General features: G+C 41.2%; 1 protein-coding gene across 1 annotated transcript in view; it reads right to left on the bottom strand.

Moving 5' to 3' along the window:
• The window catches only part of Itga8 (integrin subunit alpha 8), a 165,092-nt gene that overhangs the window by 90,293 nt on the left and 59,442 nt on the right, over window positions 1-15,357 (bottom strand). Inside the window, exons 12-13 of the mRNA XM_055593745.1 lie at window positions 7,244-7,449; window positions 4,997-5,188 (exon numbers count right to left, since the gene is read on the bottom strand). Of these exons, the coding sequence (XP_055449720.1) occupies window positions 4,997-5,188; window positions 7,244-7,449 (398 nt within the window). The remainder of the gene's footprint in view (window positions 1-4,996; window positions 5,189-7,243; window positions 7,450-15,357) is intronic.

Here is a 15,357-nt window from a genome sequence, read left to right as displayed (position 1 = left end):
ATTTCTGTGAGCATATTCTATTCTAGTCCAAAAAAAAAGGTACATTTTTAAGATGTAAGCATTTCATGAATTTGCAAATTTTTACATTTCATGGTATTCCTGAAGAAAGTCAAGATTTAGGGGCTGAGGAGATGGCTCAGTAGGTAAAAGTGCTGGCATTGCTAGCATGAGGCTATAGTTCAAATTCCTCAACACCTGTGTGAAAAAGAGGAGACAAGCTGGACATGACTGGGTATATGCCTAAAACCACAGCTAACCACAGCACTGTGGAGTGGGGACAGGTGAATCCTAAGAGCGCTCCCCTAGGGAAAGCAGCACGCTTCGGTGCAGTAAGAGACCCTGTCTCAAAGCAATAAAGCAGAGTGATAAAGAAAATGCCTGACATCTTACCCTGGCCTCCACATCCACTCACATGTGGGCACCCTAGAGTGTACACACACATGCACACACACACCATACCACAATACACAGAGAGAGAGAGAGTGCGCCAAAATACAAAAAATCAAATGTCAGTCCCATGTGAAGGCTGTCTGTCACCTCTTGAATATCTTTGTTGTTGTTTTGTTTTTGAGACAAGGTTTCTCTGTAGCTTTGGCTGTCCTGGACTCACTTTGTAGACCAGATTGGCCTCAAACTCACAGAGATCTGCCTACCTCTGCCTCCCCGAGTGCTGGGATTATAGGTGTGCGCCACCACACCCAGCTACTTCTTGAGCACCTTATTTGGTGGAACTGACCAATAGAAGGTCAGCAGGCTAAGAAGGTTCTTCAGTCTTCAGCAGAGGCTCCATGTGGTAATTCACACATGTGGAATCTTACTGTGTCTGAATTGCCCCTCAAACTGGCACCTCACATGGCCACCGCCTCAGTGCCCACGTCTTCTAGTCCTGCAGCTCTGGATAAGCCCCACGCTCCCAACAAACTGTACTCCACCACTACTCCGCACTGTCACTGGAAGGCCAAGTTATCCCGGACACACAGTGTTTACAAATCAGTACCTCCACCATAGCTCTGTGGCTCCTCACTTTCTCCTGTCTGAATGAACTTGGAATGGCTCTGCCACATGGCTAGTCGCCAGAGTCTGTGAACTGGAAGCTGCTCAAAAACCCACCCCTCCTTACCCTGTGCATACAACAGTTACTCACCTACCAAGACGCTCTTCATCTATGTCCCTATGACCATCCCATCACAACCAAGATCAAGGTCACGCTCATCCTCCACTAAACTAGGTCATACAGCGCTCCATGTGTCCAGTTCCCACACCGAAGCTAGCGTGCAACACACAGGTGTGTTCTTTCCCCCTCCCTGTAGAGGACATGCAAAGATGGCCAGCCACTCGGTCCACCTCCAGCTTGTCTCTCTGCCTCCTGCCCTGTGGTTTGTCAGTGACTCTGGACGCCTCTGCGCTGTTCCAGGAGGTCACATGTTCTCAGCGTAGTTTCCCTCCCTGCCTCCCCTGCGTGGCTGTCTGATATCGGCCTTCACAGGAGGTCAACTCAGAAGTCCTCTGTAGACAGTGAGGAGCAGCATTGCCTGTGGTTTTAAGTTTGGGAAGGCAGCAACTTGTCTGGCCCCAACACAGCCTGCAGTCCACAGCGGAGCAGAGCATGTGCTGCTTGACAGGATGCAGTGCCTTAGTTATCTTCCTTCTAAGCCTCTGGACTAAAACCACCAACATAAAAACAAGGCTGAGAAATTTAAAATCAGGGTTTCATTTCAAGTAACATTTTCCTTTGCACTGTTTTTCTCCTTTCTCGTTGCCATTATTATTCTCTGGGGTCATTTTCCACTTATTGCCTGGTAGGGTTGCCATACTGGAGGCTTCCTGGGATGCGTGCGCTGTCTACAAGTCAACTCTTGTCTATTTTGGAAAATATCACCCTTTGTCTCTGAGTCAATCCAAGTTCTTCCCAGAGGATTTTAGACTCAAATGAATTGCAGACTTCAATGGATTCAAGTGAAACATGTCATCCCTGGAGTTGGGAGCAGAAACAGCTAACTAGTCCTGTGTACAGAGGAATCTGGTCTGGAGGCAAAGGGGAACAAAGAAAATGGAGGAGAGGAAAGGGTCAGAGAGCAGGTGATAAGAGGGAAGATATGAGAGTAAGAGGAGGGAGAGAGGAGTGTGAGATACAAAAGAAGAGAGAGAATGGAGAGGAAAAGGGAGGAGAAAAACGGGGGAGGGGAAGTAAAGGGAGGAGAGAAGGGGAACTTAAGAGAATGAGAGGAGGGAGAGGAGCCCATGGGGGAGGGGACAAGAAAGAAATGGGGAAAGAAAGTAAAGGAGAGGACAGAATGGTAGAGAGGAGAGGAGAAAAGAAGACAGTCTATCTTTCTACCGGTGTATGTATGAAAATATTTCATTTGGCTGGAAAAAGGAATATTCAATTAATAGTGTTTGCTGCTCTTTCAGAGGACTGTAGTTTGGTATTCAGACACCATGTCAGACAGATCAAAATACCTTTTACCTTTGGGTACATAAAAGCCTATGCTCTCTTCAGGCAGGCCTGTATGGAAACCTTCACCTGTATGTTGTATGCTTAACACAGACACATATACTTAAATAAACAATAAATTCAAATTATTTTCCTCCAAAAAAAAAAAAAAAGAAGACAGGACAGAGGAGAGAGGAGAACGAGGAGGAAGCTGTGGAGAGTGAAGAGAGGTGAGCTGGCAGTACATTCCAGGGCCTAGGGTGTTCCTGCCGTTGTGCTATCTTGAGATGGCTTTCACTTAAAATTTATTTATTTATTTATTTAGCTATCTATCTATCTATCTATCTATCTATCTATCTATCTATCTATTTATTCGTGTGTGTGTGTCCGTGTGTATCTCTGTGTGTATGTGTCTGTGTGCATGTGTATGGGGGGTAGCACACACGTAGAGGTCAGGGGGCAACTTGGTATAGTCCTTTCACCTTAATATAAATATTTAAAATTTAAAAAAAAGTAAACACTTTGACTTTTAACTGTGGTAGTCTATTTTAAATGAAACTTGGTAAACATTATCAGCTGTAGACCAGTGCCTGAAAAATGAAACATGTTCCAATGAGCCTTCCCACTCAGTTTTCCTGTTGGGTCACAGTCTGTGGTACGTTCATACCTTACACTGTTACAACAACACGAGAACGATCTGGAATAAGGAGCTGCTGCCTAGCTTACCCTTGTAAGGAGAAAGGAAATGTGGGAGCTTAGATAAAAAGAGGAAACTGGACACCTGGCTGTGGCAGCCTTGCCCTTGCTGACTCTGAAGCACCGCTTGCTTGGAAAGGAGGGTGCTGGGTTCAAAACCCAGATCCCTCAGCACCTCCTGGTGTTGACGAGTTAACGTTCCAGGGTGCCATCCCTTCAGCGTTTATGAACAGGATCAGAAAGTACCTGGTACACCTGGTAAGTTTCAGACCCCCGACCCAAATCTCATCCCCCTACAATTTATCCCATGGGTGACACGAAGACCAGCCAAGGCTGCACTTTGGGAGCCTGTGAAGAGACAAATGGGTGCTCTCTGCTTGTCCTGCCCTTCCTTCCCTGGCCTGCTCGCTTGGAAGAAATGGAATCTGATGGGAAAGTTGTTTTGTGTTTACCCTCATTTGGCCCTTGTTCAGCCTTCACAGGAAGTGGTGCACTGGCTGTTTGACTGACACATCCTCTACTCCCTTGCCCTGTAGAAGGCACAGCCATTCTGCCCATCAAGTTCCGTGTTACTACCCGTAGGGAAAGGATGTTTATGACAGACATGATGAACAGCCATAGTTTCTAAATAAACTGCAACTGCAACACAAGAGTTGGATTTCATTAATCACCTTGACAGAGTTGGAATAGTAACGACATGGACATGAGGGATCCAGAGTTTTTAATTAGTCAAATCTAGGATACGTTATGCAGGAGACTTTTGCCCCTATCAAACTATTGACTATGGTCAGTACTGTATAGCTTAAGCAAACACATTTCACTTTTTTTTTTTTTTTTTTTTTTTTTTGCATTCCCACAGTAGCATTAGCACATAGCATGACCCAAATCCTCTCAGCCCATCATTCCAGCTCTGCCAATGCTGTGGAAGTTTTCTGGAAAATTTACGAGAATATGTTTTGTTATTTTTGTTTTGCTTGATTCCAGAGAAGAAACAAGGCCAAACAACGGGAATCACAATGTACATTTGCACAGTCAGCTTACTGAACTGCTTCCCCGAACCAGAGAGCAGGCTATAGATGGGAGATTTCCAAAAATGGAACAGTATGGTGGAAAGAGACAGGTTTTAGAAAATAAAGTTGTCCATCAAGTATTAATGTTTTTTAAGATTTATGAAAATCTTAAAAAACTAACAGAAAAGTGACCAATGAACCATGAAACCCGGAAGTCTAAGGCTTCTGAGAAACGTTCTGATTACTAGTCCTTTAGGACAAACTCGTATTTTTGTGTCACAGCTGCAAACTATGAATGACCTGTTTGTGCTGTATAGATTGCCATTATGAAAAGCTCAATCAAGAGGAGCTTATGCTTCCCATCATGAACTATTTTACCAACTGACTTTGAAAAGGCCAGGAATATGGTTGGAAAATGTGCTCTGAACACATACAGCTTAGAACAAAAAAATTTAGGTTATGCACTGATTAATAGTAACACTGAGCTTAAACGGGAATAACAGGTTAAAATAAATTGCTTGAGACGTGTGTCTGACTCCAGCTGAATGCCCTTTGGAGGCCGTGTCCCTTTGGGCTTTCAGTGAAAACTTGGGTTGCACAGTTGATAAGCTTTATGTCAGAGGCGGCTTTTAAAGCCATCTTGCCCTTCTAACATTGTCTCTTGACTATAAAGGAACTGTTTGTTTTGTCTTAAATATTTGTGAAAGTCACTCTGGAGTAATACCAAAAAACCCGTGCCATCTTAAATTCGACCTTCATCTTTTAGGAGAGAAATACTTACGCATAATGTATTTGCCAGAGAATGGGCTCTTGCCAGGAAGAAAGTACTCATGTGGGAAAAGACAGAGAACCTTACCTGGGTAATCATTCTTGTCTATGTCTGCGTCTCCTCTTAGAGAAAAGCCAAACCCGGAAGGGATGGCCTGGGAGCCCCACATTCCTTGCAGAACTTGGGAAGGCGTGGCATGTAAGCCTTCTGGAGCCCCGTTGTAAATGAGCACTTCGCCTCTTTGATCCTTGCCCGCAAAGGGCGCGCCGATGGCAATGTCTACAGACACAGAATCAGATTTGGAGAAAAAATTATTTCAGAAAAAAATTAAGTGTAACCCAAAAGCGATGCCACGAAGCACAAATGGCTTGTTATATTTTCCAGAGGTTTCGGGAGTACTGTGACAACGGAGAAGTCCCGTGGCCTTATGTCGGCATAGGTGTCTGCCGAGAGGGTGCAAGGATCTGCTTGCAGTCGGCGCAATGCCAGTGAGACCCCAAAGACCCGTGTTTAGAAAGTTTGTGTTTTATGGGAAGGTAACGGGCACTCTGAAGAGAGATACAATTGAGAAAATGTTAAATTTTTTAAACACTGGCACAGTGAAGAGAGCTAGCATTGTCAACTAAGGGGCCACTGTGGCTCACACTGAGGTCACTAAGAAACCAAGCATGTGACAATTAAAAGGAAGAGCCCTTCCTCCCCTTTCAGGAGAAGGAGCCACCTTATAAAGACCTGGAGGAAGAAGGAGGGTAGCCCATTTGAAAAGCAGAGGAGGCAAGGGACCATCTACATGATGGTCATCAATGATTGTGAGGCATAGTCATGAGGCTGCTGGACCAGGCCACATACTGTTGTAGGAGTTTCTTCTTTCAAAAAAAAAATCAAAAGCTCCATCCCTATGGATTGTTTTATTCAACAGTTACCTAATCTAGTGAGCTAGAAAGAGCCTATTTTATAATCAAGGGTTCTAGGAAACCCAAGGAGAGCCATATTACCCAACTCTCACCCAAATACATTGCTTGCCATATGAGTTATCAGGGTTGTTCTGGTTGCTATATATAAACTTTTGTCGTTTGAAAAGAAGTTACCAATGGCAACATACGCATTTACAAACTGAGGGCGAGTCTCATCTGTTGGCAAAATGTCTCATTGTGTGTTTCTATGTGGACAACTCTGAATGAATCAGGACTCAATTTTCTTTGAGAATTATAATAAGAAGATCTGCCCAAGATAAGTGATCTAGCAACTCTGACTGTGGCAGAAAATAAAGACAGCATCATGTTCTTGGTGGGAAGAAACACTTTCTGCCCTCCCCTAAATCCGTGACTTCCCAGCTGTCACTAAGTTTAAGCCCAGGTGGGCAGTATTTTGCTTGTTTTGTACTCTAGAACACCAAGGTCCAGAGACTAAGATATTCTTTTCTTAGCTCTTAAGAACATCAGAATTGGTTTAAGGGGAAAGACAATTAGATCACATAATTTTGTATCACATACTTCCTGGGATAGTCGCTTTAGAAAGCGACAAGGTCTGTTACTATAAGGGGAAGAGTCTTTTTCATCCTCCCAGAACATAGTATCTAACAGGCACTTTGTTTTCCTCTTCTGTTCTGAGGCTTGAGCCTCCCACATGCTAGGCAAGTGCTCTCCTACTGACCTGTATTCCTGACCCATAGGACTCTAGCAATTACCTGTTGCTGAGATTTTTTTTTTGAAGAAATTCTGAATGTGAAACCCTTGATACTAGTGGGTGTGAATATCCCTTTGGTGGGAATCCTCCCATCCTGGTTAAATCCAAGAAGTTCCTCTTATCACATCCTCTTTGAATGACAAACACATAGCACTTTCGTTCTTTACTTACATATCCTGAAGCGTATGCAAAGTTTGACATGAACATATATGGATTTCTTAAGAATCACATGCCCAAAATAAGGCTTTACCACTATTATATTGCAAACGTGAAAAGGGCCTTTAAAATGACATTTACTGACCAAGAATGAGCCAGTAAAACACCCATAAACTATTGTAGTTTATCAGAAAACAATTATATGCTTGCTCACACAGCAACATGTGTTTATCTCCACTCTATTCGTATGCAAATTTCTATCACTCTCAAGTCACCATTGAGAAATCACACATGAGAAAATTTCTGTGCAATGTCTTAATTAACCAAGACATACAAACTTAAATTTGTCTTGAGATTTTTCAGAATTGATTAAGAGTCAACAGTCATAAGTGGGCGCCATCATTAAGAATCTTTGAAGTGGCCACGACTTCCCTTTTGCAGCAGTAGCATGGCACTAAAGTGCAAGCAAGCCCACAGATTGCCCTGAATTACCATTGTATCCATCTTGGTTCAGGTCTCCCAGGTGGGCCACAGAGCTACCGAATCTCCCAAAAGTCTCAGTGCCAGTGAGAACCTGCGGGTCTTGGAAGAGGAGGGCGCTCACTTGAAGGTACAGGTAGACCTGTCCTACTTCTCTGGGGTTACTTTCAAATTCACGCTCCATAAAGAGAGGTGCCCCGACCAATATGTCATCCATGCTGCAGGGAACAGAGAAAGCAAACGAACCGTCAGCAACCTGGCACACACGGGTCCCTCAAGTATTTGTAACCAACCAGACGAGTCTGTTTCCATTGGTATGTTTCCTTTTCTGAGGGTCACTTTACAATCAGATTTCTTTCATAGCTTTGTTATGTCTACAAAGCAGAATGCTGAAGAAAATAAAAGTTGTTAAATTATCGCATTGAACTTTCCAACTATGCAAGAAATGACTAAGAAAACACAGACATTTCATCTTTCTGGCTTTTTAGTGCATTTCCAGAAACTTGAGTCACACATGGAAAACATATCAAACCTGACCAGGTTTTGTTATTTGAGGGCCCAAGAGTTTGTGTATAATTTATTGAGCTAACTCTGACTTCTTGCAATAATAAGTTTGCAAATAATTTTTGTCCTGTCCTTTCTCTGGTTAAAAGGATGCCAGATAAGTAATTAATACTAGCTGGAAAATGTGTTTTTATTCTTGATGAAATATGCAGTCATTCTGTGTACATCATAGCAAGAAACTAATAATATATTTTTAAGGCTTGGATTTAGAGATGAGGTATAACTACCATGTGGATAAAAAACAAAAGTGGCTAAAGGTGTTTTCATCACAAAGGTAGATATCACAGAACAGACAGGATGGAGAATTTTCTGTTTTATGAGGAGACTTCTAAAGCATTTGATTTTTATTTTCAAAAATTTTAAGAAAATAATTTTTTACTAACAAAACCACATGCTTTGACCTCTATTAATGACTGCTGCTCAAATATGTCTGAAGATAAGCCTCTCTTGGCAGATGGCAGATGCATTTGCATGAAAATACAGATTCACCTTGACTCTTACTCTATGCAGATTAATGCTGAGGTTTGCCAAGTTACCTAATTACCTGAATACTTTCATTCACATAATTTAATTATATATTGCTGTGATATTACTGCAAACTACTAGACTAGAGGTAATACAGCAATTATAGTAATACATATATGTACTGTGGGATAAAATCAACGCTTTGATATGTCACTAATATATAAAAGTATAATAATATATGAGATTTATAATATAGTTTTTAAAAAGTAAGGATGGATTGGAAAGCTATTGAAAGTCTGAAACTTTATCCTTCTTCTCCCCTCACTTCCCTTTACTGTTTCCCCTTACTTCCTCTCTATTTCCCTCTCTTCCCTCTTTTCTTTTCTTTCTCTACCCTCCCCTTCTCTCTCCTTACATTCCTTCCTCCCTCTCTCCCTCTATCTATCTTTTCTTTTTCAGTCAGGATCTCCTATGTAGCCCAGGGTGGCCCTGATCTCAAGATCTCTCAATATCAGCCTCCCAAATGCTGGCATTACAGATGTGTGCCATCATGTTCAGCTTTAGAGCCAAAATCTTTCCGGAAGCTCTCAGTATGAATGACACTCTGTCCTGATTTTCTTCTTCTGCCCTTTCTCTCTCTGAATTCAAAGCTTTCCTACAGTAATAGTCTACAGGCTGTTTCTCAGGGGTCTTTTCCTTCTGATGGTTTGTCTTCTCCAACTTCAATGTGACAGTTTTTGTTTCATCTTGTTAGCTTTTTGTTATCATTTTTGAATAAATGAATAAGTGAATGAAAACCTAGCTACTAGGTTAAAGGTTAACAACAGAACTGTCTTTTATACCTGCTGGAAGAGGGAGAATCAGTTTTCTCCAATAGTGACACTGTATATATCACATACTCCAGAACAGGCCTAACATAGTTGCTCATTATACAAGCTCCATAGGTGTGTGTGTGTGTGTGTGTGTGCGTGTGCGCGCGCATGCGTGCGCGCACTTTTATTTGGTGACAGTTTGGTGGGTATTTTTTTTTTTTTTTGGTTTTGTTTTCATTTGGGTGTGGTTTTATCTTGTTTTCTTGGCTTTAGAGGTTTTTTGTGTTTTTTGTTTTGTTTTGTTTTGAGAAAGAACCTAAAGTTTGGTAGGCAGAGAGGGGCAGAGGATCTGAAAGTACTTAGAGAGAAATATGATCAAACTATATTTAGATTTAAAATTGTTTTAAATAATAAACATATAATTAAAAGAAAAAATATATGTGCAAGCCTGCTAGGTTTAAGACTGGTGGTAGTAATCTAAAGAATACAGTGTTGAATATTGGGTCAAGCCAAAACTTTGAAATGATATTCTTTCAAATTATCATTCACATAACGACAAACAAGGCAGCTTGAAAAAGCAAAATTAATCTCAATTAGTGCTGAGATTGTAGAGGAGAGACCAGAGCTTAGAAGGAATGAAAGTGGGCTTCTAGAGAATGTGACATTGAGCCCAGCAGTGGTGGTGCACTACTTTAATCCCAGCACTCAGGAGGCAGAGGCTCCTGTATCTCTGTGAGTTCGAGGCCAGCCTGGTCTATGAAGGGAGATCCAAGACAGCCAAGGCTACAAAGATATATCCTGTTTTGAAAAACCAGAGAGAGACAGAAACAGAGACAGAAATAGAGAGACAGAGACGGGGGGGGGAGAGGAAGGTAGAGGGAGGAATCTGCTGATATATTTACAAGTAAGCAGTCCAAATGGCTGTGCTGTGAGCCAAGGAAGATACTTAATGAGTAGAATCAGAGAACACTGAATGGCCTAGGTGAGTTCCATGATTTGAGCATTCTAGCACATTTAATTTGAAACATAAAATGTGCAAGTAATTCTTAGAATTCAAAAATTAAAAAGTAATCATGTATACCAATGTCATATAGTATTGTATGTAACCCTATAGAATACTATAGGTTGTTTTATAATTATGTTATATTTATATAATGTGTAGTAAGAACTGTAAGCCAAGAATTATTAAAATTGGGTAAAAGATCTGAGTTAAATACCTTCTCAAAGAAGGTGCTTGCATATGAGAAGATATCCGACATCACATGTCATTGAGGATTGAAAATTTATTTTTAAAATTTTTTTCTTTCTTCTCCTTATTGATTCCAATTTACTCACCTTGTATCCCTCATCTCTTCCCAGTCCCCCCTACCTCTCTCTTCCCCCACTATGGCCTGGTCCCCCCCCCCCCGTGAGGTACTACTGTAAATCACTTAGAACAGCTAAACTCCAAATGCCGCTAACACCGAGAGTTAATGTGGATGAGGCAATATGCAACTCCACACAGCTGCTCGGAGGCAGTCTCGCAGGTCCTTACATAGCTGCACATAGGCTTATCACATATCGTCTCACATTTGTACCTTTTTTTAGTTTCCCACGTGAACTTGAAACTTTAGCTCATATGGAAACATGCATGCAGATATTTGCAGCATAACTGCTAAAATTGCAAGCAAGTAAGATGCCCCCCCCCCAAAAAAAACTGCTGCATCATCTAGTGGAATATTCTTCAGCAATGAAAAGAAATTATCCCAAACCATGGGAAGATATGGAGGAAGGAACACATAGTACTGACTGGAAGAAGCCAACCTGAAAAGGCTAGAGGCTGCGTAATTCCAACTACGTGATGTGCGGGGAAAGGCAAATTTGTGGAAAGTAGGAAAAGCAGGGACTGCAGGGGTAAGGAAGGTGAAGGGGATAAGGAAGCTTGCCTGGGATTTATAAGGTAGCAACACTGTAGCATAGTCTGTGGGAGACACTAATGACGGATGCGTGTAGACATGCAGTGGCAAAGACCGAGGGAAAATACCCATAGGCATGCACCTGTCCAGAACTATAGAACTTTGTAATGCAGAGGGAACTCCTGCTGTTAATAGCTTCCTCCTTTGTGAAAACTGCACTACACTGATGCAAGAGGTTAAGAGCAGGGGAGGGAGGAGGGGTGAGGGGGAATGTGGCGATGTTGCACTGTCTGATCCATTTTTTAACACTAGTGAAAAAGAAAGGTAACTGAAGAAGTAAGTTAAATGCCGATGAAATGAGAAAAGTCAGAATTTTGGAGTAATGTTGATGTAGACCTAGCAATTGTGTGGTGGAGAGCTGTATTTGTTAAATGTGGACAATATGGAAATGGACCACTTCACTGAACCATTGGGGGCATCTCTCCCTGCTCTCTCTTGCCTCCCTCCCCGCCCCTACCCAGCACCCCCTAGGCAGAAGCATTTAACAAATGGTAGGTATTACAGGGTCTTGGGCTCTCTGGCAAGGAGAATACCCATTATTCCTACACTCTAGCAATGTAAATAGAAAAAAAAATCATGTCCAAAGGGCAAAGATTATGGTTCCCTCTTTCTCACTCTGCAGGAGCCACAAACAAGTAGAAAGTAACTCTAGAATGGTTGGAGTCTGGAGGTGCTTTTAGAGCCTGCTACCCATAGTAGCAGGCACAACATCTGGAAAACACCAGGAAGTGCTTCCAGCAGCCTGAGCTGTGAACAGGAAGCAGGGGCTGAGGGACAGAGTTTACGACTGGTTTTAGATTTCAAAACCTATGAAGAATTCCTAACCTTAAAATTTTCTTTTTCTCTCCCTACTTCCTTCCATCCCACCTTTCTCCTTTCATTCTTCCTTCTTCCAGGCAGAGTCTTAACTCTGTTGCCCACGTTGACCTGAAATTCACAATCTTCTGGTTTAGCTTCCCAGGTGCTGAGATTACAGGCTCACACGCAATGTAACATGCTCCAAATACATTTCAAAAAATAAAAAAGGTAAAAGCAAAAGCAAAAGCAAAAACATCACATCATTTTCCCTCTTGTGCTCCATATAGAGAGGAGAGCAGGGATCCATATTTCCAGCCCCTGGTCATACCAGAGTGCCCCCGCTAGCTCTATTTCCGCAACTGTCATGTCCAACGTGACTTCTAGCTGTGAGTCTGGCTGCCTAGTGGCTTCAAAGTAAGACACACAGAATCACCAGTTCTCCATTTAGAGACTAACAGGAGCCATTTCTGATTGAAGCCATCTAATTGGTCCGTGACAAGGGTTGACACAACTGGCTCAGTACTTTTCTCCTTGCAAACACTGGGTCCTAGAAGTCGGAAATTATTAGCCCTGTGATATGAGGAACTACAGCATTCGTGGAATGTTTAAATTCCATGAATTGAAGTAAAGTGACAGCACTGATTTCTCTTCTTAGAAATATATTTCCTTAGATGTTTAACTATAAGCCTCTTAAAATACTTTAAATATTAATTTATACTTACACCCTCACAGAATTAAGAGACAATAACCAGCTCACATTCAGTTGGCGCAATGTGCTTCATAGACTATTTTTCATTTGCTATAAATATACTCACAGGGCCATTTAATCACAGTTCATATGATTGTTTGGGTTAGTGTGTTAAAATCTTGATTTGCAACCCATTAGAGGATTTGAAATTAGTTATCAGTTGAATGTGTCTCCAGGAACAGTTTTCAATAAAATAGAATATAATAATAGAAAATAGAGTGAATATATTATACATAATGAGGATTAAGAAGTGTGTGTGTGCGTGTGTGTGTGTGTGTGTGTGTGTGCGTGCTGGGGTATGGCACAATTTTATTATCTTTATGAGATAGAGTCCAGGGTGACCTTGAATTTGCAATATAGCCAAGGCTAACCTTAAACTTCTGATTCTCCTGGTCTCACTTCCCAAGTACTAGGATTATAGGCATATGTCATCATGCCAGCACTAGCCTTGAACTCATGATCCCCTTGCCTCAGGCTTCAGAATGTTGTATGCCACCATAAGCTGAATAAATTCTTGTGTGTGTGTGTGTGTGTGTGTGTGTGTGTGTGTGTGTGTGTATGTATGACCAATTCAAGTTAAAATTTTAAAGTATTTATTAGCAAGTATAAGTTTTGTTGACTGGTCAGTATTAGTATATATAGGCTGAGAAACATTCTAAAAGACTATGTATAGAGAGATTTTTAAATATGTTCATATAAACATTTCTGTGATGCATAATGGTTTCATTTTTCTTTCCAATTCATGTCTAAATCCACCCTGATGAGCCAATACAATGAAAGGCTCAACATCGCACTCTTCAAAGACATGTGGAACAGGACATTACAAACAGCTACTCTCTGTGATAAAGTGTAAGAGGACCCACCAGTGAGAACATCAAACATGAAGAATCAGAACTTATTTCCTATAGATGAAAAATATTATTAATAAGTTAATTTAATATAGGAACTTTCTATCTTTTTCTCCAGGGGTAAAACTTGCATGCTAAAGGGTTTACTTACTAAAGAACTCCAGAACAACAGGCCGAAGCGCTGACATCTAGGCAACTTAATTGGTTTATGAGGGCCACCAGCAAAGGTAACAGCTAGTTACATAGTGACTGAATCTAACTTATAACCTTATTATGTTTTAGAGTTTTTTTTCTACCTAATTAACTTATAACAACTTCTTCTATGTGAGTAAAACAATCTCCTATGTGACTCTAGCTTAAAATTATAGTTGTTAAGAAGCTTCTGCAGTATAGACTGTCAAAGCAGATGCTGAGCCTGATGGCCAACTGATGGGCAGAGTGAATGGAATTTTATGTAAGAAGTGGGAAATAGTAAGAGCTGGAGGGGACGGGAACTCCACAAGGAGAGCAACAGAACAAGATAATTTGAACACAGGGAACTTCCCAGAAAATCATACTCCAACCAAGGACTATTCGTGGAGATGACCTGGAACCCCTGCACAGGTGTAGCCCATGGCAGTTCAGTGTCCAAGTGGTTTACATAGTAATGGGAAGAGGGACTGCCTCTGACATAAACTGATTGGCCTGCTCATTGATCACCTCCCCCTGAGGGGGGAGCAGCCTTACCAGGACACAGTAGAGGACAATGCAGCCACTTTTGATGAGAACTGATAGACTAAGATCAGAAAGAAGAGGAGAACCTCCCCTATCAGTGGACTCGGGGAGGGGCATGCATGCAGAAAGGGGAGGGAGGGTGGGATCGGCAGGGGAGGAGGGTGGGGCTTATGGGGGATACAAAATGAATAAAGTGTAATTAATAAAAAATTTAAAAAAAAGATTAAAATTAAAAAAAAAGAAGCTACTTCCTTTCAAAACGTTTCTCTCCAAAGTATTCTCAATTTCACTGACGGCTAAAGTCTGTTAAAATGTGTCTTCGTTTCTGGGCAAGGCTATACACAATGGGTGTGGAAATGCCCGTGATGTCAATTTTAAGTCTATCAGTTTCCAAAATAAAATAAATAATATTACACAGTTCAATTGCTATAATGAAAAGTTAAAACAAATTCTCTTGTCTAGAAATATAATAAAAATTACTATTTCCATTTTCTGTTCCAAAAATTCCTAGGAAAGTTTACATAGATGAGTTCATAGTATGTGCTACATCAAGAAACCAAAACTGAAGTTAATTCTGCCAGTCAGTATGTACCACCATTCCAAAACTATGACAAATTTGATCATATCTCTCACCAAACATCATGTGCACAATTTTGTGATCTAAATGTTTGGCATCCACTCATAGTACTGGTAGACTTTTTTCTGAATAAAAATATATTAAAAGGCATGGTGATGAATGTTTGTAAGCCCAGAATAGGGAGCCTAAAACAAGAGGATCATGAGTTCAGGGCCAGTTCGGGTTACATGGCAAAAATCTGCCTCAAAAATAAATACATACATACACACACACACGCTTATGGTAAAATTAACAGCAATCATTACCTTATTTTGTCACCTTGTTTTCTTTCCTGAAGTTTAAATTTTTGTAAAAACCTTGACTTTGTAGCACATCAGATGAACATGCATATTGTCAAACAATCTTCAGTGTCTCATACATGGTACTTAATTTTCTGGTGTGGAAAAGTATGGTTCAGTCAGCGAGAGAGAGGAGAGAGAATAGACAAGAAAGAGAGGCAGAGAGAAAGAGAGACAGGGACACAGAGAGATAAACAGAGAATGAGGAAAGACAGGCAGAGACAGAGAAAGACAAAGACACAAAAAGAGAGACAAACACAGTGTGTGTGTGTGTGTGTGTGTGTGTGTGTGTGTGTGTGTGTGTGTG

The sequence above is a fragment of the Psammomys obesus genome, unplaced genomic scaffold (genome assembly GCF_907164565.1).
Source record: "Psammomys obesus unplaced genomic scaffold, mPsaObe1.curated_primary_1811, whole genome shotgun sequence".
Taxonomy (NCBI): domain Eukaryota; kingdom Metazoa; phylum Chordata; class Mammalia; order Rodentia; family Muridae; genus Psammomys; species Psammomys obesus.
This window is presented reverse-complemented; position numbering and strand designations above follow the sequence as displayed.